The sequence below is a fragment of the Neovison vison genome, chromosome 1, assembly GCF_020171115.1.
Source record: "Neovison vison isolate M4711 chromosome 1, ASM_NN_V1, whole genome shotgun sequence".
Lineage (NCBI taxonomy): Eukaryota > Metazoa > Chordata > Mammalia > Carnivora > Mustelidae > Neogale > Neogale vison.
In genome coordinates, this window is record NC_058091.1 from 308,457,688 (window position 1) to 308,483,830 (window position 26,143).

The following is a 26,143-nucleotide window of genomic DNA, read 5'->3' on the forward strand; positions in this document are numbered from 1 at the left end:
GGACTGCACTTTTACTGTAAATTCCATATGTGTCCAAACTGACTACAGAATAAACCCGGTTGGGGGCATTACTTTCATCACTGTCATTGAATAATCTGATCTCCAAAGCTGTGAGTTCTAGAACTCCATTCTGAAGCTGTAGAAACAGCTACACCTGAGGGACTCCTACTTCCAGCAAGATGCCAAGATGGAGGAACAAGGTCCAGATTTTCCTCCCTTTATGGCAGAATAATAACAATAAAATAACCTAGGGAAATATAACCATGGTTTTTAAGACACAGAGACAATTGTCTCTGATCATTGGAAACAATTATCAGAAAACAAGCAAGGATGAGCCCTCTGACTGCCCCAGCTCACTGCCTTGAGCCAGTTTGCCCACCATGGCACCAGGTCTGGAAACCCCAGAGGAGTTTGTCAGACTCTGAGCTAAGGAGATGGGGCTGGGAAGCTGGGGAGATGAAGGTGACTGGAGTTCACATGACAGAGTACCAGAGAGGAGAAAACCACACACAGAGAGAAGCCTAAAGATCTGCAGAGTATCCCTCTCAAATATTCTGCAGGGAATTCTTGGATGCATGCATGTGAGGGAAATACCAACTCTTGGATGCATGCATGTGAGGGAAATGCCCACACCTGAAGAAAGAGCCTCCTGCAGTTAGAGAGAATGAAACTTGGCATTCATGTAGGGATGGGTATAGTGTGCCTTCCTGAGAACCAGACAGGGAATCCTTGTAATTCATGGGCCCCTGGGTAGAGTGCTCAGGAGGGTCTTGCCTCCCAGCACTGAGCGTATAATTAGCCTTGGACTAAATATGATCCAGTCTTTTCTATCAAATCTTAGAAGTAGGATCCAAAAATAGCAATCATTTCCAAGTAAATTAACCAAAGCTTAAAAATGTCTAAAGGAATACAAAAAATATGCAGCACCCAACAGATTAAAATTAAGAATGTCTGGCATCTATTGAAAATAACCTTAGAAGCCAATAGAGAAGATAATGTAATTCATAATGAGGAGAAAAAGTAATCATTTTGGAATCAACTCAGAACTGACACAGATATTAACATTAGCAGAGAAGCAGTTGCTGTAACTATATTTCTTATGCTCAAAAAGTTAATTAGAACATGGAAAATAAGTAAGAATCAAATAAAACTTCTAGAGTTATAAATACAATGTCTGAAATGAAAAACACATGGGATAAGATTAGTGGCAGGTTAGACATTGCAGAAGAAAAGATTAATGAACTCAATAGAAACTGCCCAAAACAAAACACAGAGAAAAAAGAAGAAACCTCAAATCATCAGTGACCTCAACTGGCCATGTCAGGTGGACTGATATATGTGTAATTGAAATACCCAAAAGAAAGGAGAGAGAAAGGAGAAAGAGAACAGAAAAAAATATTTGGAGTCTTAATAGTTGAAAAATTCCCAAATGGAATGAAAACCTTAAACTCACAGATACAAGCAGGGCAGCTCAAGGAAACTCAAGTGGAAGAAGCATGAAGAAGCTTCTCTAAGATACATCTTACTCAAAGTGCTCAAAATCAGTAGTAAAGGGAGCATCCTAAAATCAGCCAGAGAATAACATTGTATGTCAAGTGTACTAAGAAACATTGTGGGTGTGTGTGTATACATACACATACATATATATGTATAAAAGGAGCTGGAGGGGAAAAGACTTGTACATACAAAGAGAAGAGTGACAGCTGATTTCTCATAATCAACTATGCCAGTGAGAAGATAGGGAGGCAACATATGAAATCTGCTGGGCCCCATTACATATAAAGGTGATTCTGGGTTGGTGTTTAGAAGGTGCAGCCTGTTCTTAAAAGAACCCCTGGGGCACATATTAGACCTACAGCAGTTGTAAAATGATCTGCTCTTGAGCTCAGGTTAAGAACCATTATTGATGCTATGATAAGAATATATACACAAGGGTGTATGTATAATGCTAATGGCTATAGAAAAGAGACCCTAAGTATGTAAGGACTAAAACAAAATAGAAGACAGAAGTTATTTTCTCTAATGTAACAGGTGAAGGCAGGTGTGTGCGGAGGGAAGCTCCCCTCCATGAATTAATTCACCTACATTCATGGCTGTTCTGCCATCTTTAACATTGATTTCCAAGGCTACACTTGTGGTCATCATCTACCAGCAGGAAGCAGAAAAAGAACACAAATTTACAACCAGAAATATTCTCTTATGAGAGTCAAGGTCACACCTCTCTCATTATCTGGGCTTAGCTCCTAGCCTCCAGCAGACAGATTATTTCCATACACTCGTACACCACTGACAATGAACAACAATTCTCAGGCATTAGGTAGTCTAAATCCAAATTCAAGAAAAGCAAAATTCTCCATTGTCAAGGGACAGAGATTTGCTAATATATTCAATTTATGTTACAAAATAAAACACTTAATATCCTAGTAAAAACCAATGGTACTCCCATTACCTTACTACCCAGGGCTTCAATAAAAGCTATGCCTGTATTTGCATAAGTGCTTATATCAGCACAGTTCCCCCAGGTAATGAGTAACATCCACAGGATGACATGTTTTCTGGCTCCAAAGGGAAAATATGAGATGTTAACTCCCACTCCCCATGAGGGACCATAATTAAAAGAAAAAAAGGGAGGGATATATTAAAGAAAAGACTTTCTGAGTTGGGGTCTAATAAGTGAGGATGAAAAACAATTAAATTACTTTTATTTTCTGACATTGAATAAAAAATCGAGTGTACCTGCACTTCTCAGTCAATCCTCCTCATTATTGAAAAAGCAGGGGTGTAGACAGTTTCATTTGAACCCCCATTCTTGTTTATCTCCCCTCATCCGTGGGATATTTACATAGCCTTCTCACTAAAGAACATACAGGAGTCTCAGAATAAGATCTGTGGCATCCTTTCTCTCAGACATGCCATTCTGTTGCCTAGAAGGTATTTCTAAATGCCATTTGCACACAGTGAAGACATATTTAATAACACTTACCAAAACAAAACAAAACAAAAACCACCTTTCTGTTTTCAGAAAAGTTCATTCTTTAAGGTCCATTTTTTTTCATTGAGAATTACTGATCCTTGAGATAGTTTGAGAATAAGGATTTGAGAGTTAGAGAGTGTTCATGTTGCGATTTGTTGGATGAATACTTTTCCCACATCACTTTTACATGAGCTTGACCTTCTTTACTTGTTCCTACGACAAAAGTATATCTAAATGCTTTTCCCCCCAGGAAGTTCTCTTGCCTGGCCATTAATATTTTCAGCATTGCGTAAACACTTGCAATAAAATTCAGTCTTTGTACTAACCTGACTTACATTTTCAAAACACAAACACAAACAAAAAATAAAACACAAAGAAACAGAACACAAAATAGCTGCCATTACTGTCACTAAAAATTTTACTTACTAAAATGATTTACTTGGTGCAATGACACAAGAAAGTTCTTCCCCAGTCCTCCTCATTACAGATATAACTTTTTAAAATGGATTTTGAAAACAAAAATATGTAATCCTGTAACAGATAAAATACATAAACACCTAAGTCCTACGTTCACCACAACAGAACCGAGCATGTGAAGGGCCTCGTGGTAAAGTTGCCCAGTTGCTTCATAAATCCAACCACAGCCCTAGATGAACACAGTAGTTCAGATAAAGATCCACACTGGAGAAAATAATGTGAGGCGTGCAGCAAAAGCCACACCATTTCTGAATATCTCGAACATTCTTATTATAGTAAGCTGACAGTTAAAATGAGATTGAATAAGTAAAACTTTTTTGGTACTTTCTGCCCTCTTACTATGAGAATGATACGCCATGGTAAATAACATGGTATCATAAACGAGTTCAGAAACAAATTTCAAAGTCCTGTGTAATCTGTGTGAAACTCATTGCAATGTGTTCCTCATTTTATAGCTGTAGGATTTTAGCATATTGTGGTCCTGTGACACTACAGAATGCTAAAATGCTTCTGAAAGGTAAAATTACATTTGGAAGAGTTTAGTTTGAAAATATGAGGCTTTTTAACTAATCAAAAGAAAAAGAGTAGGGAATTCAATGGGACAACAGTCAAGCAACAGAGAACCACTTAATCTCAGACTATCCTTCTAAAGCAGGAGACCTTGTCAGATATTAATCAAAAGTATTAATATTTAATATGAATAAAGGTGTTAATCAACAAATTCAGAAGTTTAGCCCTATCATGGGTTCAGCCACTAAATATAATATTTAGTACTGAAAAGAGAACACTATCCCCAGTCATTTAGCAAATTATTGGGATTTTAAGAGGGAGAAGCTTATTACATATTAGTGTTGATCTCCTTTTAGGAACATAAATCAGCCTTAACCAAATCAGCTTAAGCAAGGCAGAAATATTTTTCCTGTTTATGGATGGGCTGGGAATTTAAAAAGTGAAGTTCCAGGGATACCTGTGCGGCTCATTCAATTAAGAGTCTGACTTGTGGTTTCAGCTCAGGTCATGGTCTCAGGGTCATGAGACTGAGTCCCATGTTGGGCTCTGTGCTCAGCAGGGAGTCTGTTTGAAATTCTCTCTCTCCTTCCCCCTCTGTCCCTTCCTCCAACATGCATGTGCTCTCTCTCTCTCAAATAAATAAATAAATAAATAAATAAAGTCTTTAAAAATTAAGCTCCTGAGAATCCACATTGGATTGACGGAGTCTGAAAGGGTTAGAAATTGTTGACTTCACTTTATTACCAAACTCTCTGTATGGACAACAAGGAACATTATTATATAAAAATTCATGTAACTTTATTTTGGGTTAATTTCTGAGCTCTCATTTTGTCCAATACAAAAAGGGAAAAGAAGAAAACAAACTCTAGACATTTCTAGGTAAACTGAAGAGTATGAGCTATTTCTCAGTCTCTTCAGGCTTACACTGGGCTGTATTGATGTCTATCAGGCTTCATCTGCTCCTGTCCCCTGTAGTTGATGCTAAACTTGGGGTGGGGGCATGTTTGCAGGCGTATTTCTTCAGGGACAGGGATTGGGTGTCCATTTCTCAGTGTGGAGTTATCTCTTGTCCTAAGCCACCTCTCATCCAGGACAAACTTCCTTGTCCTGTTGGGGTCTCAGATGGGATATAATGACAGGTAATTGGGCTGTCTCTGGTCCAATGTGCTCTCCTGGCCCACACTTTCCCCTCCAACTGTTAAGCTTCCCTAGATGTAGCCACATCCACTCCTTAACCCTAGCAGGCACTGTCCACACCTTTCACATGGAGTACCTGGGTGGTTCAGTTGGTTGAGCATCCAACTCTTGATGTCTACTCACATGATGATCTCAGGGTGGTGAGATCAAGCGCTCTGTCAGGCTCTGTGCTCAGCATGGAGTCTTCTTGAGACTGTCTCTCTCACTTTCCCTCTGCCCTTCCCCCTGTTGACACTCTCTAAATCAATCAATCAATCAATCAAATTGTAAAAAAAAAAAAAAAATACAAAAAAACACAAAAACTCAGCATTCACTGTTTTGTGCTCTGTCCCATCCTGACAACAGCAGTTGTCATTGGACCAGACAATGGTGGAGCCTTTCTCCAGGAAGAGCTATGAGCAACGAGGAGGAGAAACAACTTTTAGTGGCTTGAACTGCTGTCCCATTACATGTGTAAAAGCGATTCTTTCCTGACACAAACAAGGCCTTTCTCTTTGTAATTCCAGTTATAGACAACTTCTTATTTTGGTCTGCTAAATTGGGGCAAGCTGTTTCTCAAGGCTAGGTTGAAATGTCCAGGAGCTCCACTGACAGCACTTGAAGGCTCTTTAACCTAGGAGTTTCGAGGTGTGCCCAATCAGTTATTGCAAGTCCAAAATAATAACATCAATTATTAAGCCAAAATTAATGGGTACATTTGTAAGGATTATATCAACTATGAGTGCAGATGTGTATAACTTATACTGACTTTCTGAGAGGCAGATGAGAATGATGGTCAAGCACACCAAGTCTGGGACAGTGCCCTCTAGGTTCGAGACCTCACTGAGCATCTACAGGCTGTGAAGTCTCACTGTGGCTCTCTTTCCTCTGTAATGGATAGAAGGAACTGGAGTGCCTACCATATAGGGTTGAGATGGGAAGTAAGTGAGTTAAATCATACAGAGTAATTAGTGCAGTACCTGACAATTGCTTAAAATGTCACATTTGTTTTTGCTTAAATATTCTGAGGGCTCAAAATTCTCCCGAGATCATCACTAGGAAAACATGTCACTGGGAACATTTTGAAACATGTCTGTGCTCTTTTTTCCTGGACAAGGTCCTTTTCCTTTTCTTCTTCCTCCTCCTCCATCTTTCCTTTGTCATTCTTCTCCTCCCCTTCCTCCTTTCCTCCCTTCCCCTCTTCCTTCTTCTCTTTCTGAATCACAAAACATCCTCTCTTCAACTCATGGACCATTTTTTCTTAGAGTTATCCCGGTCCACACCCTTCCCTCTAGAGCAGTGTGCTCAGTGCATAATGTTCTCATTCCACTTAGAGAAAGTTGAGGTTCCATCCAGAGACTTCTACCTCAACCACAATGAGTTATGATACATTTTTCTCTCTTGTTCAGCTATTTTTATGCCAGTGACACTCCTATATTTGTTTCTATTACAAAACTCTTCACAACCCATTTGCCTTTCTACCACCACCAAGACTGCCATGCTTTCCAAGGCAGATCACTACCCTTCTGGAAAAACCTGTATATGAGCTTTGTGTTTCTGTATTCAATGCACCTATGAAACAGTCCCCATTTCCTGAATACCTTTTTCTCTCTCAGCCCCTGTAGGCTTTTACTCCTTGCTAGATTTCATGTAAATTATATGCATGGGTTACGCATGATCTACCCCAAGACTACTTAGAAACCATCACTGTTACATAGATTTGCATGTCAAGAAAACTTGTGGAAACTTGCAACATGTTTTGTGTGAAATGTAAATAATTTATTCTGAGTTGTCTCAAACTGAGCCAATATTGGGAATTTTCCATATACAGTTGAGTCTTGAACAATATGAGTTTGAACTGTGTAGGCCCACTTAGTCATAAATTTTTTTTCAACAAATACAACAGTACTCTAAATGTGTTTTCTCTTCCTTATGGTTTCCTAAATAACATTCTCTTTTCTTTAGCTTACTTTATAAGAAGAATATAGTATAAATACATAGGACATACAAAATATGTTTTAATCTATTGTTTACATTATTGGTAAGGTTGCAGGTCAACAGCAGACTATTAGTTGTAAAATTTGGGGGGAGTCAAAAGTTCTATGCCTGGGTGGCTCAGTGGGTTAAGCCGCTGCCTTCGGCTCAGGTCATGATCTCAGAGTCCTGGGATCGAGCCCCGCATCGGGCTCTCTGCTCAGCGGGGAGCCTGCTTCCTCCCATCTCTCTGCCTGTTTCTCTGCCTGCTTGTGATCTCTGTCTGCCACATAAATAAATAAAATCTAAAAAAAAAAAAAAAAGTTCTATGCAAATTTTTTGACCACACAGGGGGCCAGTATTCCTAATTCGTGTGTTGCTCAAGAGTCAGTGCTACCTGCAAACCCAAAGAACTAAATATTTCAAAAAAAAAGAGTTACTGTCTGTGTATCACTGACATAAGATCACATCCATTATCGGATTATCTCCCTTAGGGAGAACATACCACCTAACATACCTTAGGGAGAACATGACCATTTCTGCATTCCAAAAAGGCATATACATATTTCATACACATTTTCAGCCATACACAGATATTTTTTGTTAACCTAAAATCAGTTCCCAGAAAGCTAAAGGATTGTCACTATTTTCCAAACACCACGTCATCTTTCCACCCAACTTGGGAGGGATATAATAGCCAAACTTCTAAGAAGATAAATTCAGAGCCTCCCTTTCTTGGCTCATTTCAAATACGGCCAGGTGCCCCTCTGTCTACATTTGGAAGAATGGTGGGGAGGACAAGGCAATGTCTGGGAGACTGAGCACAGAGGTAGAGGCAAGAGAGGGGTGACGGCAAAGGAGGGAGTATCCTTACCATCATAAAGAGAAGCAGGTGTGGAGTAACAAGCCCAGAATCAATCTACCCTGTGGGCAGATTATTAACAGGTTTGTTTATAGATTTCCTCATTGTTTATAGATTTCCTCATCTGTAGAATAAGACTACTAACGCCAAACTCCCCAGGTCTTGTGGGACTAGATGACATCCCTGATGTACAAGCCAACATCCCCGGCCTAGAGTACGGTGCTACTACAAAAGAGGTCCCCTTAGGGCTTATGATTCAGCCTGCTCAAGTTATCAAGAATGTTCCCTGTGGTCTCTGAAAAGATCCTGACTATCTCCCCAGCATTAAAGTTTATGTTTGGTGTTCATCTTACAATATGTAAACACTGACCCTACATCTGATTTCCATTCGCTTCCCTTCTTAGTTTTAGGGACGAGAACCAACCGTGAGTGGGCTGCACAAGCTCAGGTTTCTAGTCTTTTGCATGCACTAGAGACAAGAAGGTTCACAGTTAGTGGAGGAAGTGGATGAAACTCATATCTCAGCATGTCGAATTACAAGTGAAATTTCCAATGACACTGAAGGAGGTTTTGTACTATTTTCATAAAGGTCCTTCTTCCCTCGGGGGGAGGATCCCATCCAGACACCCAAATTCCAATAAGCAGCTTCCAAACCTCGAAGTTTCCACGTCTAGGACTTTCTGACTACGGATTTCTTTGCTCCCTGAGAGAGGGGCTGGGAAATGGTTCCTGGCAAGCAGGACTTGCTTTAGTGAATTCTCTCTGCTTCCCCACCCCCTCAGGTTTCCTAGAGCTTGAGGCACAGAGTGGTGGCAGGAGAAAAACAGACAGAATGAGTGGATGGTGATAAGAAACTATGTGAATGTGACTTCTGACGTAGGACAGGATGAAGTTGTGTGTTTTTTTAATCTCATATTTCATGCAGGGCTGGGCTGAGGATGTGGCAGGCATGGCGTATGCCCTACGTTCACTGCCAGAGGGGGCTCCCTGCCTGCCACAGGTGAGAGCCAGCTCTGGGGTGCCTGCCCCAATGGGGAAGGGGGATGGAGGGGTCTGGTGGGGGAGGGGTGGGGACTTGCCTCTGCCTTCCGTGGTCCTCTGGAGGACTCTGCCACAGAAGATTCCAGAACTTCATGTCGCGAATGTCATTTTCTTAGATTGTAAATGAAACTGCAACAGGCTGAAACCCTTCTACTGCTCGATTTCTATAGTGCACACTCTTCTCTGGAACAGCAGACGATAGTATAAAGTATGTATATAAATGTCCAGGAAGTCTGGGCCTGCCTGCCTTCCGTTAAATGGATCTGAATGCTTTATCATCCTGCTGGTGCAAGTATACTTGCGTAGTAAGAGGAGATGTGTTCCATTAAAGCCAACCACCCCCAGTCCAAAAAAATTGTCTTGCTGTAAACAAATTGTCTTACCTTATCAATTGGACGCTGAATGATGGCCCGAGACACAATATATTTTGATCTAAATGTTTTCTTCAAAATCTCTTACAATTTTTCTCTTGATTTTAAAATTTTAAATGTCATATTTACTCCTTGTCACCCCTACCTTTTTCTGACTCCTGTCCTTCATGTTATTTAGCCAACAACGTATCGGCAGGATGGTCGCCCACTCACCTCCATGTCCCGCCTCCAGACACAAGTCTCTTTAAAAAAAAGTTATCTACTCTCAAATTTTTATCACTCTCTACCATTTCTGGGGTTCTTTTTTATTCCTCTTCCCACCAAAACCCAGCCCTTCCTGTCTTCCACCTCCAAATCCGAAAGGGTCAAGTGCATACATCATGCAAAGGGTTTGCAAAGTCAAGGACAGCGGACGCCGGCAGCAGAGAGATGATGCCCGGTTAACTGATTAACCTGGAAACCTCTCATGTACGGAAGGCAGAAAGTAAAGTTAAGACATCTCAGTACGTGCCTACCACATTGAACCCATCCCACCACGAGGTCTTTGAAATACAACCTTCTCGGCTCCTGTAAACAGCAGTCTGAAAACCCACACGTGCTTTTGCTGATCGGTTCTCTCCCCGCTCAGCGTCTAAGGTCTTTGCCTTCCGTCTTGTTGCAGTGGTCAGTATATATCCGGGCTGCTGTCCGAAAAGAGAAAGGCCTGCCCATCCTCGTGGAGCTGCTTCGAATAGATAACGACCGGGTGGTGTGCGCGGTGGCCACGGCCCTCCGGAACATGGCCTTGGACGTCAGAAACAAGGAGCTCATCGGTACGTTCTTGCCACATTCACAACATCTCAGATTTTTAAGTAGAAAGTATTTCCTGGTGGGCCTATGTGGTCAAATCCATGGGCGGGACACCTGCATGTGGAGAAATGGTGCGTTTATCAGAGGCGGCGTTTTCCCAGCTGTCCCGTCTGCTTTAAATCCAATGCACTGATTTATCCCTTAGAATGTAGAGGAAAAAGTGATGTTTGTTGACATTCCTAGCCCTTGCAAACTGAAAGGTACCTCGATCCTCAGCACTGGATACCACCGTCCTGAGCCTCGAAACCTCTGTCAGGTTGTTTGCTTTCCATGTGGTGGACTGGAATTCTAATGAATGCAGACCATACCTCCCTCCCACCCCTCCCCCGCCACCGCTGTTTTAAGATTCAGTATGGATTAGACCATATAGGCTCTCTAAACCTATTTTAAAAGACTCAACTCCCTCTGATTCGGTATTCAAGAGATAAGAAGGATATTTTATTAATGAAGCATTCAGGAGATCATAGGTTCATCTATTTATTCAACACAGATTTATTCGTGACCTATTTCAGTCCAGGCCTGTTCTGGCCCCAGAGAGTGTATCAGTGAGCCAGACAGAAGCCTTGCCCTTGTAGGGTTCACATTTGGGAGAGGGCTGTAGGTACAACAAACAAAACATACACACGAACCTCGTGCAAGTTAGGAACCTTCCACAGGGTAAAAGAAACTATAGTTGTGAGGCTGCAAGTGTTTCTCATTGAGATGAAATCGACCCAACGTTGCATTCACCACTTCGGAGTGCGCCATCTTGATGGTATTTAGCATTTGCACAATGTCCTACAACCGCCGTATCGGTCAAAAGGAGGCACTGCATTTTCCCTCCTCCGAGTCCCTGGAAGCCACAGTCCCCTTTCTGTCTCTGCAGACATCCCAATGCTGGATCTTTCATGTAAACGGAATCACATAATATGTGAGCTTTCGTGTCTGGCTTCATTCATTCAGCCTAGGGCTTGTGATTTTAAGTGGGAGGTCAAGCTCAAGATAGGAGTTGTGGAAAGGTGACATTTGAGCGAAGATGTGAAGGAGGCGAGAGTGGATCGTGTGGATATTTAGGGAGGAAGTAGCAAACAAACAGCTACTAGCAGCTTCTGCAGGGAGCCCCTGGTGGGGGAGCTGGGAGCTGTGCAGTGGGTTCAAGGACTTCACGGGGTCTCATGTGAGTGGGAGGAGCCCAATCAGAGAGGCTTCCTGGCTCCTCCCTCTGCAGGTGAGAAGATCCTGGGCCAAGGCCAACGGATGCTTGGAGAAGTGGTCAACAGAGGGGCCTGCCCAGGGAGAGGCACAAGCCTCCTCAGACATTTGTCCCCCTGCTGGGGCATCCAGGATTAAAGAGATGATTCCAGTAGGGTCTGTGGTCAGTGCAGCATGAAGCCTGGCAAACCTGCTTGCAGGTAACAGGTGTCATATGAGTTCCAGAAGCAGGGAGCTGGACCACCCCCCATGCCAAAGATTCACATTATGCAGCCTCTGGGCTGGGGGAAAGGGAGGAAGCAGGTAGGGATGGACAAACGGGCAAGATTCCACTCTGGGGACAGTTGGAGTACCAAGCATGGGTCCTAACTTCATACACAGATTTCACATAAATATGTGGGTCTAGTTCTGCTGTCCTTGTTCCTGAGTGTGGCATTCTAAGCCCTCTGGGATCTGGAAACCGGCTACTTTTTCCTGCCATTTCATAATACCCACCATATCCTCCAGGAAAAACAAAAGCATTTGCAGACCTTCATCCATTTATTTATTTACAGGGAAACCAGACTTCCAATCCGTGTCCAATAAATGCAGTGATTTTTTTTTTAAGTTCACGGCATATGATAAGGCCTGAAAAATAAACTCACAATTTGATATTTATACTTAGTTCGAATATGACTTAAAAACTGTCATGGGTTTTGTATATTTAAACTAGGCCATTAACTCAGAAGTCTGCCTTCTCCATGTCTGCTTTTCCTTTCCTTACATAGTCATTTCAGACGGGACAGAACTGGGGCTTCCAATAAAATCCTGGTGCTCCTGTATAAAATAGAGGGGAAAAAAATCAATAGCTAATCAGTCTACTGCCTGGATACTAACTACTAGGTATTGTGCGTTTGTGTGTTTTATTTCTTTTGGTGGATTAAAATATAACAAAATAGGGAACTATTGATTGCTTTTCTAGCTTGTAGGCATCTCTTTCTCAGAAACGAGTTATCTAGTACTCTCTCTGAGGCAGGAACATTTGGAGCTCCATATTGCCCTTGTTAAATTAAGCCTTTACTATCAAATGTCACCAGACAGGAAAGGGAGCCAGCTGTTTAAAAATAGAAGGGAAAATATCCAAGTCACCAACTTTATGGAATCAATAACTTTTTTCTTGAATGAGAAAAGCAGAATTTCACAAAACAAAACAACAACACACCTTTCTATTCTACCTAGGAGAAAGGAAACGTGACCTCTGCCTGCCTTTTACTTGACATGCTGTATCGATATAGTGATTTTTTTTAAGGAAATGCCACACAGAACTTTGTATATTGAAAAGGAAGCTGCAGTGTCTTTGAACAAAGAACGGCAACAATGACAAAGAGTTGAACTTGGACTTCTCTTTTCTATCTCTTCTTCCCCGAAGCTTTGATGACCTCCTATGGTTTCAGGGTGTTAAAGATCATCTATATTCTGACGACTCTCAGATGGATGTCTGTAGCATGAATCCCACACCTCTGAGTCCAATTGTCTGTCCAGGATCTCTGCTGGATGTCCATCAGGCATCCCAAATACATTTCCAGACTTGAGTTCCTTGACTTCCCCTCCGACCCCAGTCCCTCCACAGGCTTCCCCCGACAGCAAACGGGTTTCTCGTTGCAGTGGGCCAGACTAGGCACCTTGCAGCGCTCTTTGACTCTTCAGTCCCCATATCCAGAATGTTAGCAGATCTGATCACACTTCTGCGTTCTCCCCGAACCTGCCACTTCTCATCTTCATTACTTTTCCCCCAAACTCCCATCATCGCTCATCTATCTAGTTATTAACTTGGCACCTGCCCAGTCTCCCTGCCTCTGCCATCACCTCCTACTGTCCACTCTCAATACAAAACAGGACTTCTGTCCACCCCTAGTTAAGTGAAATCTTTGCCAGGCAGATAAGGCTCTACTTGACCCAGCTCTCTGGTTCCCCTCCACACTCGCCATCTCCCCTCTTGCTGTCACTAATGTGCTGCGGTCACTGGTTCACTGAAGTTCCTTTATCACGTGAGCCATAATCCTGCCTCAGGGCCTTTGAACTGGCCATGCCTCTGCCTGCAGTCCTCTTTCTCCAAGTGTCTATGAGCCTCTGTTCTCATCCACTCAGCCTTATGTTCCAGTTTCTGGCCACCCTTCATTTTGCTTCTCTCCACAGCACCAATCACCTCCTAATATATAGCATAGCACTCCTTTATCTTGTTCTTTGTCCATCTCCCTGCCACTGGAAAGTGTGCCCACCAAGGGCAGGAGTTCAGGCTTGTTGGTTCACTGGGGTAACTCATGTACTTAGAAGAGTGCCTAGATTGATAAAAATGACTTCATAAATTTTTGCTGAATAAATGACAAAAGAAAATTTTTTTCCTTTCTGGCCACCATTTTAAAGTGAACCACAATCAGCAAAACATTAAGTAAGAAAATTCAATTAAACATTAAAGAAAAGCATTTTATATTAATAAAGAAAATCATGAAAAAAACTAGCTCATCTTCCTCCTAAAATTTGCTAGATGTACGCAGACACAGTTTTGGAAGAAACTGCGTTTTCCCCATCACTGGTTTAGTGTTTCCACTAAATTGCAACTCTTTGGAGATGGTTTTCTTAGTTAAGGTGGGGTAGAGGCCGCTGCCACATTTCGGCAAAGGCATGATTCATCTTCCAGGATTCCGTTATTGGGAAGACTCCCAATAAACTGTTGAACAACCATCTTCTTACCCCCCTCAGCTCTAATGAGGATCATCTAAAAAGAATGTCCTCTTCTCATATGGGTTTCCATGGTTCTGTGTCTGTCTCTGCCATTGGGCAGTAAGTATCATCTACTTCTTTCTGTCTAACAGTTAGACCTTCTTGATCTTCTCAATGATGTGGTTCAACCATCCAAATTAGGGCACATGCATGCATTTCTTTGCCGCCTTCCAAAAATGTTAATTATCCTTCTGAGTGAAGGATTATTTCATCACTCAGAGAGGTTTTTATAAAGACTGGTAATAATTAGCTTCAGTGAAAAGAGCAAACAATATTATATCCCTTTAACAAGTACAATAAAATGCCATCCATTTCAGCACATTGCCAGTCCTGATAAAGATGGTGGATACTTATTTGAGCCAAATCCCCACCTTCTCTGCTAACAAACAAATGAAACTCCAAACAATAAAAATTGCAAGTGTATACAAACACCAGAGGAGAGAGAGAGAGCCATCGCCTGGCAAGCATTGGTCATTTTCCCATTGGTATCCGTCCAAGGAAAGTAATCCTCAAGAGAGTAATTTCATCGAATGTGCAGTTTTGTTTTGCTGTGTTTTTAGACAGCCCAGAAAGTCCAGACTACATCAGACCCATTGCTGCAGATAGCATGGGCCCGCCAGGCTTCCCAACAGGCAGAATCATTTAGTCTGTAAATGCTTCTGTGCCAGTTGAGGCCCCGCCCATGCCACCCCATACTGTCTCTTATTTCTCACGGCTTTTTCATAAATCCCTCAGCCACACCGGATTTTGTACCATCATTCCCACTTCGGCCTTTACGGACCTCCCACCTGCCATTCAAACCTCAGCTCGGAGTGGCCTTCCCAATGTAGGCTACTCCTTGAACTCAGCGCAGAAGTGGGTAGCACCTACCTGATAAGAAACCTTTTAATTTATCTTAGATTTCTATCATGTAATTTCATGTTTGCGGTGCCTTTTAGGTTTTCGTGTATATGCGCGGCATCTTCTCCTTAAAAGATAAGAGACAGGAGTTGGGTACCATATTTATTTTTATGCCCTCCAGGGCCTTTGCTAACACTTTCCTGCCCATAGCAGGGACTTGGCACCTATTTGCTGAACTAATTCCCTGGTGGGTGAAAAAACACTGGTATTTATTCTAAAGAATGATCTGGAGGAGGTTTGGGGATTCCTATAGAGAGATAGGATGGGGTAGGGGAAATGTCTGTTTCAGCTTCTTTTCACGGCTTCCAGGGAATAGAATGAAAGACCGCTTAAGATGCTCCCGGAAATCCAGGACTCTTGTCAAGCTCAAAGTCATGCTGCTGCCTCCTGGGAAGATTGGGCAGGAAACAGTAACGTTTTCTGTGTGTGCCTTCATCACCGCCAGAAGCTCGTGTTGGCAGAATGGCTGCACCCACTTCGGGTCGCATTGGCAGAGCTCATGGAGCACCCTCCCTTCTCTTCCCGGGTGGTGGCCGCTTGCTCCACTTTCTGGAAGGCAATTTGGAAGCATCCTCCCTGTTCTCCCGAATCCCTCCTCGGACTGAGGAGAGGGACCTTCCACTGCCTCATGAACCTGGCCCTTCGCTGGTTTACCTCAACCTCTCTGCTTTGCATGACCCTTTCCCTTGATTATCACTTGGATGGTTGGGTCACCATATCTGGAATGATCTATAAGAATGTTTCTTTGACTCATGGCCCCATACATTCATATTACAAGACCCATCTTTCTCATTCAGCTAAACTTCTACTCACCCCATCACCTAGCTGAGCTTCTGTCTAAGCAACATGCTGCCCATCGGTTCCAAGTTCTGAGGGCACATCAGACAAAATTTGACTCTCCAGGGTCAGGAATGGACCATCTCCTTAAAGGAGTCTTCTGGCTCCAAACACAGGTAACCACCAGGAGAGATGGAGATGAAAGGAACCTAAATTTCCAGGTATACCTGCAGGTACTTTCCCATACTAATGAAATCATGAACAGAATAAGGGTAGTTTCTTACCTGGGAGTTAATTGTTATTTAAGCAGTAAATGCATTGCTCTTTCTCTCCCCATTTGGGGTTTTCAGATTATCTTTTTCATTCATTTGGGAAAGTAGGAGCCAAGGGACTGGAGAAATTCCCTTCCTAGCTTTTTTTTTTCTTGCCACAATGTTTTAAATATTTAAGTCAAAGATTTTATCCGACCACTGTAAAGACTGTTATAGACAGTTGTTGCTGGTTATATTTAAAGGACAACATAAAAACTTCCTTTTAAGTGAAAGTAACACCTCAATAAAGAAAAGGATAGTCAGTTCTGTCAATAGAATGGCCTCCTCCACGCCAGATTGTTACCTAGGGAGCAGTGTATTCTCTTTTGGAGAACTCGAAAGAAAAGGGGAAATATCTTCATTATGTCTGGATTGTCCTGAATGTTGCATAGCTTTGTAAACATTTTCTTTTATTTAGTGATCTCAGCTGAATTTCATGAGATGTCTATCCATGGAATCATCAACCTGCCAGTACTGATCTTCATCCAAACTTTGGGATACAATTTTACTCAGTTCTCTTCTTTAAAAAAAGAAAAGAAATTTGAGCGTGTATGTGTGGTTTAGTTTCTCATCTCGTGTAGAGATCGTGCATATGGCAGAACATTCTGGGATATGGGCCTCCCCTTCTGGAGGACAGCCATCTCACAGGTCAATCATCACCAGTGCTTAGGACATCTTCTTTACCCATGTTCTTGACCCTGGGGAATCCCACCTTTGCCCAGGGAGAGACCAGCAGCTCTGGAGACCTCCATGCAACTGGGAGGCCATGCAATATTTGCATTGCTGGGCGTGTGTAAGGCTCACTTTATTAAATAGTTTTGAGGACATTTTAGAAACATACCTTCTCTACTTTTCAAAATGTGTTTCTTCAGACCCTGGCAGATGTTGTTTTAATTAAAACGCATGCAATTTCAATTAGTATTTTTAAAAGAAGCCCGGTTTCCCGGACGAGGTGATTTTCAGAGCACTCTTTGCTGGCTCTCTTTAATAACTTGATTTCACAAGCCAAAATCTAGGCAGCAGGAAAAATGTGTGCTTTGGCCAAGCCTTGGTATCTTCAGATTAGGTTCATGTTCGAGCCCCCAAACCCAAGAACCTAATCTCGTGAATGCTGCCTTGGTTTCCAGCTAAGCCATGGGTTCTTTGCTAATTAACTTTGGGCACCTGTTGGGGAATTTTGGTGGCTGGGCCTGGCAGATAAGAATTGCTTGGAAGGGAGTTGTAAATAAATTGAAGAGCCGATAATTATTTTATTAAACAAGACTTAATGATTCCCCCCTTAGAACTACACCATATGGGGAAAAGGCAGAATTGACTGAAATTTCCAGTTGATCCAAATTTCAGGACCCCAAAGAAAAGAGGTAATAAAATCCACCTAACTTTACTCTGATGGGTTAGGTATTCATTTTATGCCTAGCCAAACAGTTTCAGAAGAACACTTTCAAGAAGAGAATGCATGAGAAATGAAATGGATCTCCTCAAATACCCCAGATCTTGAGAATCTAAAAGAAGGAAAGGGGATTTTAGCAGGATAAGGTTTTTAAATTGTATTTCTTCTCTATGTAGACTACCATCTTCTCCCCCTTACCCCTCCAAAAAAAAAAAAAAAGGTTTTAATCGTGTGGAAAGAAATTATTTTTACTATCTAATACTAAAAATGGCAGATTAGAAAGTAGTTTAAGAGCTTAAAGATGAACATTCTTTGAGCCACTTGGCCTTATATTTTGTTGTATTTGTTGCATTTGATTTTGAAGAATTACAGAGCAGGCAAGGATAGCCATAACAGGGGTTCTGCTAAAGAAAAGGCACCGTATATTGAATGCACCAGTGGTTCTGCCCTTGAGGGCATCTCAGGCAGTAAAAGAAGGCAGAAACTGTAACAGTGGACCAGCCATCTCTGGGAAGGAGAAGACAGCAAGCTCTGGGCAAGAGTCTGGGAACCCAGGAGGCAGATGGAGGTTGGGGGTTCAGCGCCCTATCATCTGGGCAGTCTGTGAAGGGGCATAAGCTGATAGAGCAGAGAGGAAGGAAGCAAACTTGGGAAGAAAAACTTATCTGTTCATCCCGTCAGACTAAAATCAAAGGGATGCTTGGTAAGAGGCAAGGGGAAGCAGAGAATCATTCCCAATGGCTCCTTGCCAAAATATCCTGATTTCAAGAACCTTGGTTGAAATTCAGAGATTTCTTCTCTTACAACCCAAGAAAGTTCATGAAAGTTCATTTATTGTCTATCGGAAAAGACTGGTGGTGGTCCCCCCCCCCCAAATTTACAATGACATTTCCTTATTCAGTTTTGTCCATTCTAGTGTCTTTGAACAATGTCACATAAAATAAAAGACTTTGGAGAAGAATCCTAAAGGATAAGTGGCTTGCCTCCCGAAGTACCTAATATCCTTTGAGCACCAAATTTTGTCATCCTTATTGTTGAATATGGGTGACTGAACTTGACACGTTACCGACCAGGATGGCTCAGGCCTACAGAAATGTGCAACGTGTTGCTTTTACTTAGGAGTCACTTGTACTCTAACATTAGCACGGGAGGGTGTTTGATGTATAAGAGAGATCAAATGACAAAAAAACCCCCCTGGTCCTCACATGGAGACTTGAACGGCTTAATTTGCTCATCCGAAGGGAAAGTTGTAGCCATGAAATGGAGAATGGTGGGGTTCAACTTTTTAACTGACAGTTAATTAACTCCACAGACTGATACTACCTAGTGTCTGTGTGAGTGTCAGGTCCATTTAGGAATAACAAGTTCATTCCTCTTAAGAGTGCACTGTAGGTGTGAGAGATGACCCACAGGCTTCTCTTGCCAGCAGATGGTTACAGAGGGCCACTGGGTACTGCGACCACTGGAAATACTGTGGTGAGCAAGGCTTCTCCTCGCTCCTTTGGACCAGAGTTCCCATGTGCACCAGGAATGGGTGACAAGTGTGCTAAAATTGTGGTGCCCTCCAGCCCAGGCAAGTCTTGGGGGGCACCTGAGTCTCCCCATCCTCCTGATCTGTGGCCTCCAACGGGGCATAGCTCTTGTCCAACAGAGCTCTTACCCCCAGCACATTGCAGGGCTTCTGTCCTCTATGTGCACCAGGCCAAGGACACGATCGGGAAGTTCTGCCCAAGACAGGACTCCCACCATCACACTCCAGCACAATTTAGCCTCACCATGTTGCTGTCTTTGGGGCTCAAAAGTTTGGGCTTTCAAGTCATCATCAACCCAAACCCTAGTCTTTTACCTGCTTTCCTGTTTCCAGTGATAGAGATGGATAGAAACTTTGGGGATTGTTTCCTTCTTTTTCTTTAGCCTGGTAAATGCATTACAATGCCTTCTTTGTATTTCTTCAGGGAATTTCTTGAATTCTCTGTGTAATTCCTGTGTATCTCGCCTTTGAGTTTCACCCGTAGCAGGACAGGTCCAGTGTACACAGTGGCTTCCCACCTGGGGCACTTTGCCCCCTTCAGCCTTCCTGGGCTCCCACCCCCACATCCCTGTTCACCTCGAGCTCTGGGCAAGCACTCCAACTAAGGACTATTCAGTGTTTCTATAATGTGAATGACACAAAATGAACTCGGCTACCTGATTTTTTTTTTCAATAAACCATTTTTATTAAGCAATCCCCCCCCACAGGAGGCTCCATTCATTCTCGTGTGGGTGTGTCTCTCTGGATCTTGCTCAACATTTCCAGGAGCATTTGATGTATTCATATGTCATGGTTTCTGTGACAAAACTTTCCTGGTTTTCTTCCTTCTTCTTTGCCTTTGACTTTCTCTCCTCCACTCTGTCTCTAGACTGTCTTGGGTCAATCTTCTATAAAGCCCATCATATAAATTCTTTATTTCTGATACTGTGTTTTCCAATTCTAGAATTCCCATTTAGCTCTTTGTTATGGTTTCCATTTCTCTGCAGAATGTATCCATTTTTTTCATGTACGTTGTCTATGTTCCCCTGGATAGCATGTATAGCTCCGATAAAGTCCTTGTCTGCTTATTCTACTCTCTGGGTTATTTGTAGATTTGTCTGTGCTGGCTATCTTTTCTCTTAATTGTGAGTCACATTTCCTTGCTTCTTTTACCTGTCAGTGATCTGTTACCTAATATAAGCCAGACATTGTGCGTTAAAGAATTAGAATCGACTAAGGTAGATAGTACACACCTCCAAAAAAAAAAAAAAGAACACCCCATTTCTTTTATCACGTTGCTAAGGTGGAGGGCTGAGGTAATCCAATATATATTTTAACGATATCTGGACTTCAAATTCAGCTTAGTTGCATCTTTTAGTTAAATTCGGTTTTCACCACTGAGTTCAAGTGTTCCAAGATGCGATCAGGATTTAACCTGTAGTTGGTCTGAGAAGCTGAGCACCTTGCTCAGTTTTCTAAAAGGATCCCTCTCTCTTCCCCTCCCATCCCTCATTCTCCCTTCCCACTTCTTTCTACTATAGAGCTCAGCTGCCAGCTGCTTGAATCACTGCATCACGTACATTTTTCAGATCATTTTACTCTCACTTTCTCTCTTTATACCCATTTGAACTCTTTCGTGGTTATCTGTGCACCCCCCGAATTTAGCACATAAGGAGTCCATGTCCAAGATCCATAGTAACGCATAATGCGTCCAGTTAAGTTGGCTTATCTCCTTGGCCAAGATGATAGCTTTTAGAACCAAGAGCGTCTTGCTCTGTTTTCTCCTTTTCTGCTTTTTTGGAAAGCCCAGACAATGCCTAGCATTGTGTTAATGGGGCAGCAGTCACAGGTAGGTGTTATGCTATTCCTGTTCTTTAACAATGGGAGCTCTAGGGGAATGTGGACAGTATCATCCTCGTTTGCTGTGAGCACCTGCAGAACAGGGTTATTTTGACATCTGATAGATACTAACTTTTATTTGAACGAATAATAGGTTGAAGTTGTATATTGTGGTTTCAAAAACCAAGTTCCTGCGGTCATGTGTAGACTTTCCTAATTATTCAAAATCAGTTTGTAGTTTTAACCTATACCGCAGCATCTTCGGCAGTTGAGACCTGCCTGCCCTCACCCTTCTTCCTCACCTTGAACATACCACCAACAACCACTACAACCCTAAAAATAGAGCTACGTGCCTTACTTTTATTAAGTAAGCCAAAGCAGACGAGAAGCACTCTGTGAGATTGTGGTTCTTCATCTCGGTTTTACGTTGGCGTCACCTGACCCCATTCCCCGCATTCCCAGAGAGGCCCAGGTATGATCATTTATTGTGAGGCTTCCTGGGGGGTTGTCATAGGTAGCCACGGTTGAGAACCTCTCCTCTAAAGTCCAGTAAAGCCCATCATAAATCAGGCAGCCTGCTGGCCTCCTGCCAAGCTGTCTTCTTTCAATTTTGAAATTTTTGTAATGGCGAGCTTAACCCTAAGGATCTTTCTCCAAGACATCCACCTCTTTGATTGGAACGGAATTATTCTCCAGAGATTATTCTGTTCCAACCTTTCCCTTACAGTATTTTATGTCATTAATAATGGCTTTGAAACAGCCCATTTCAGGGAACAGTGCCACTAGTGGCATTGATATCTAGAGTCAGACAAAGCACAAGAATGTCCAGTGGGCATTAAGACTCCCTTGTTTTAGTATAATTTTTCATACCATACTTAGGTGAGCAGATCATGAGCTTCTCCGGCTTGGCAAAGCGCTCTAATTTTACCTTTTCGCTTAATAAAGCTTATGCTTAAAGCCGGATGTAATCAAGAGGATGAGTGTAGAATGAAAGGGTAGCACTGACAACAGAGGTCAGTACTTAGAGGACCACAGGGAGGGTCTCAGATTTTCTCATGTGGGGGGGCTGCCTGGATGGCCCAGTGGGCTAAGCTTCCGACTCTTGGCTTCGGCTTAGGTCATGATCTCAGGGTCGTGCTGAGGTTGCATGCTGGATGTGGAGACTGCTTGAGGTTCTTTCTCTCCCTCCCCCTCTGCCCAGCCCCCCACATTGCATGCATTCTCTCTAAAAAAAAAAATTTTTTTTTTTAATTGTGACAGGGGGCAGGATTTTCCCTTGATGTCACCCTCACTCACTCAGGGCATCCGAGCTCCCTGCCCTCCAGGCCCCTGCATGCCCAGGGCATGGTTAGCTGCGAGGACTGAGACGCTGAGCTGCTCTCTACCACCCCCTGCCCTCAGCTCCAGTCTTGGCTAATTTTTGGAACCTGAAATCCCGGATCCTGGAAGCAGCATCCAGATGTTCCCTGTCCTACTTAGGTCTGTGGCCTCTGACATTGTGTCTGCCTAGGTGTGTAGGTTGAGAAAGAAAAAAGGATGTTAGCAAGCAAAGCAAAGGAGAAGAAAAATAAACAGGAAATACACAAATTCATATTTTGAGATGTAATCCTGCCTCACAACCATCCTTCAAAAACACTAGAGTATTAGGATTACCTTTTTGAGAGCGACTTTTCTTGAACTGAAGCTACTTACCTCTTTCCAAATATACCGTTCTTGGCTGCTACCTTATACCTTATGCCTGAATGATTTTTAAAATGCGTTCTCCGGGACATGCAGAGGGGACGCTAGGCAGTGTGTGTTTTCAGTTGCTTTTGAGTCTGTTGTGACAGGATTCCTCAGACGCCTCTCCATCTGGTCCCCTTCGCCGCCCTATCAGTGTGTGTTGGTGCAGGGTTCTCTGGGGTTTGGTGGGAGGCGGCATCAGGTATGGGGACAAATACGGGTTCCCTCCAGGACCAAACTTTTGACCTTGCTCTTTGGGCAGGATGCTAATCCACCCAACTGAGGAGTGGCAGGCAGTGGGGAGACCCAAGGAATAAATCCATTGGCCACGCTGAGCTTCCTCAGTTGACCTGATATTCAACATCCCAGTGTGAGTGTCACCTCCCTCTGTGACACCTCACTTACATACAGGAGAGCAGTACTGGAATTGTATTCTGTTGTCACCAGCTCTCGCTATTGGTCCAGGTTGGGGGATAAAAAGAGGTCGGATGGGGGTGTCTGAGTGGCTCAGCGGGTTAAGCCTCTGCCTTCGGCTCAGGTCATGATCTCAGAGTCCTGGGACTGAGTCCCATATTGGGGCTCTCTGCTCAGTGGGGAGCCTGCTTCCTCCCTCTCTCTCTGCCTGACTCTCTGCCCACTTGCGATCTCTCTCTGTCAAATAAACAAATAAAATTTAAAAAAAAAAGAGGTCAGATGGATAAAAATAGGTCAGGTAGGGAAAGACTATTGGCAAGGATAGTTGTTGATGAGGGAAAATGGTGTTGTTTCTAAAGCATCGTCATAGGGAAAAATGTACCTTCTTCCTTGAGACAGAGGGCGAGAGCTAGCCAAAAACATTTGAATTGCAAAGCAGACGGCTTCCCCGGGTCTGTTGTTCTACGTGGTACGCACGTGACCATGCTACCCAACTGGGCAGTAAGGATCTATGAGCAACAAACGACAGATACCAAGCACCCAGTAATGAAGTGTAACGTGCAACAAAGTGCACCTTAAATGGGTGAGTGAGCTCACATGGTAAACGTCATTGCATCCACAGTCATTGGGTGCACATGGGAAGGGACAGACCAGCTGAGTCGTGCTTTGCCATCTTGCCACCTTGGCTTAAGGGGGCATGCCAACAACACTGCTTTCCAGTTTCCCACCGGTTCCAAAGGCAACCCCAGCTGAGCCTGCCGGGCTCAAGGCAGAGACAGAGGGAAGGTTTTGGCTGGTGTTGGAGCGGGAGCCATATCTGGAGAGCAGTGCTGCGGAAAAGAGGAAACCACAGACAAGAGACAATATTAATGACAGGAGTAAGTAGAACCGGTACTCACCGGTCCGCTGTGCCCGCCTGCTCCCTGAAGCCCGGAATAAACCGGACGTGACATACACAGACAGAACCCCAGGCTAGCTGGACTAACAAATCCGCTGGTCGGTCTCACTAGGAGCAAGGGCTTTGAAATGTAGCCGGACTTCGCTAAAATTTGATGAACTCATTATTTTTCTCTCAATATTCTGCTAAATTTTTGAAACAAATACTGCATTTCTGTGTTGCTTTGGTGAGAGATTTTTAACTCACGGGATGGACAAAGTCAGGTGGACCCAAGCCTGGGGTAGGAATTCGGTCAGCTCCAGGCCGGCGGCAGTCCTGTCCTCTGGGAGAGAGGACGCACGTTCCAGCAATCTCCTACTTAATGTGAGGGGAGCGGAGGAAGTAGGAAAGGAGGGAAAGGTGTGTGGAATGGACACGCCCATCATGGACACACATCTTCTGGGACCCGCCATGCTTCCTTTCATGGCTGTGTCTTCTCATCTTACCGGTTCTCTGCGCAGGGATGGTGGGAGCCAGCCTCCATGTTGTTTGGAAATCTCCAGGCTCGGGGCCTTTCACAGATTATACTTGTTATCTAGTCTTTGCTCAGTCTTTTCTCTCTCTCTCTCTCTCTCTTTTTTTAAATTCAGAGACCTGTGAGATTCTTTATTTGAAACACAGGAAAAAGATGGTTCAAATCTGTGCATAAGATTAACTCTGTAACTGGGCTGAAGCAAGCTGGTACATTTACTTGGAGGTCGGAAAGGGAATGAAATGGGCTCTGCCTTCCTCTTAGGCTTCCTTTAAAAGCCTGGGGAAGGACTACATTCCTCTTTTCTCTGATGTTCTCTGAAGTTCTCTCTCTCTCTCTCTCTTCCTTTTTTCCCAAAGAGTATATGGGATTTTATTTAATTCTTAAATTCGGAAACTTAACAAATTATAAGAATCAACAATTCGTCTTCATTCTCTCAAGTATGACTGTCGTAGTCCGGGTGCAACCGTTATGAGCCTTTTGGGGACAGCCTGACTGTCCTTGATTCCATTAGGTTAGGAAAGGATGTTTATTTTGTTGTTGAATTGCTTAAGGAAAATTTTAAGAATTTTTTTTTAACAAAAGCCATCCACCGGTATTCATTTATTCATTTACCTTTCTTGAAATACAAAAGATTATATTTCTTAATTGCAGTTCCCTGAAGTTCTGAAGTCCTTTTATTCTGTTTCCTAATGCCACTGGCATTTCCAGGGTCTGGTCTTTCCACTTTCCCCACCCAGGATGGTAGACTCCCTGCCTGACAGGGGGTTTGATTACCGTGGACTGGAGGAAACATTTTATTGATAGAATCAAGGAGTTAGAAACATTACTAGAATTATTGAGAGTCAGGGGTCTGTTACTTATTTTTTTTAAAGATTTCATTCATTTATTTGACAGACAGAGATCACAAGTAGGCAGAGAGGCAGGCAGAGAGAGAGAGAGGAGGATGCAGGCTCCCTGCCAAGCAGAGAGCCCGATGCGGGACTCGATCCCAGGACCCCAAGATCATGACCTGAGCTGAAGGCAGTGGCTTAACCCACTGAGCCACCCAGGCGCCCCTGTTACTTATTTTTTGCTTGTGAACTTTCTAAAAAGGCTTTGGAATGACTGTTTACCTCCCTCACACTTTTAAGTTTAAATTGTTGTCAAGGATGTAGTTTTCTGTGTGACATTTTAAAAATAAAATTGACACATCCCTCTTCTAAATCTAGCTAAGAAATCTGAATACCATAGTGGTTTAATATCCACCATTATCCCTTTTAATAATGTATGAACAGGTTCTTCATTAATGTTAGAAACTGTACATCATTCCTTTGCTCTTTAAACACGTGACCACTCCACATTTCCTCAAGAATTTTACACTGATTGATGTATTTTATGCTTAAAAGTCTCTCATTGATCATTCTTTCTGCAAATAAGATATATATATATATATATGTATTTTTAAAAATGTCTTTATAGTATTCAGTTTTAAGTTAAAATTGCCTTATGGATTAAGTTGTTACTATAGTTATTAGCAGGATATAATTGATCAAAATAACATGTATAATAAATCTTGGTTAAAATTTGTAATATAAAAAGTAAAATCGTATTGGAAATTTTTTCCCTGGATGGATGAACCCCCTTATCCCAATCAATTCACAGAGTCAGAAATGAAGATGACTTATTGCATGAAGGAACAAGATT

At 42.8% G+C, this 26,143-nt stretch overlaps 1 protein-coding gene across 4 annotated transcripts in view; it reads left to right on the plus strand.

The window, feature by feature from the left end:
- The window catches only part of CTNND2 (catenin delta 2), a 906,151-nt gene that overhangs the window by 798,135 nt on the left and 81,873 nt on the right, over nt 1-26,143 (plus strand). For 2 of the 4 annotated variants that reach the window (XM_044233797.1, XM_044233772.1), the window contains exons 16-17: nt 8,899-8,973; nt 10,047-10,197. In XM_044233797.1, the coding sequence (XP_044089732.1) occupies nt 8,899-8,973; nt 10,047-10,197 (226 nt within the window). The remainder of the gene's footprint in view (nt 1-8,898; nt 8,974-10,046; nt 10,198-26,143) is intronic. The other 2 variants (XM_044233780.1, XM_044233788.1) reach the window with 1 other exon arrangement.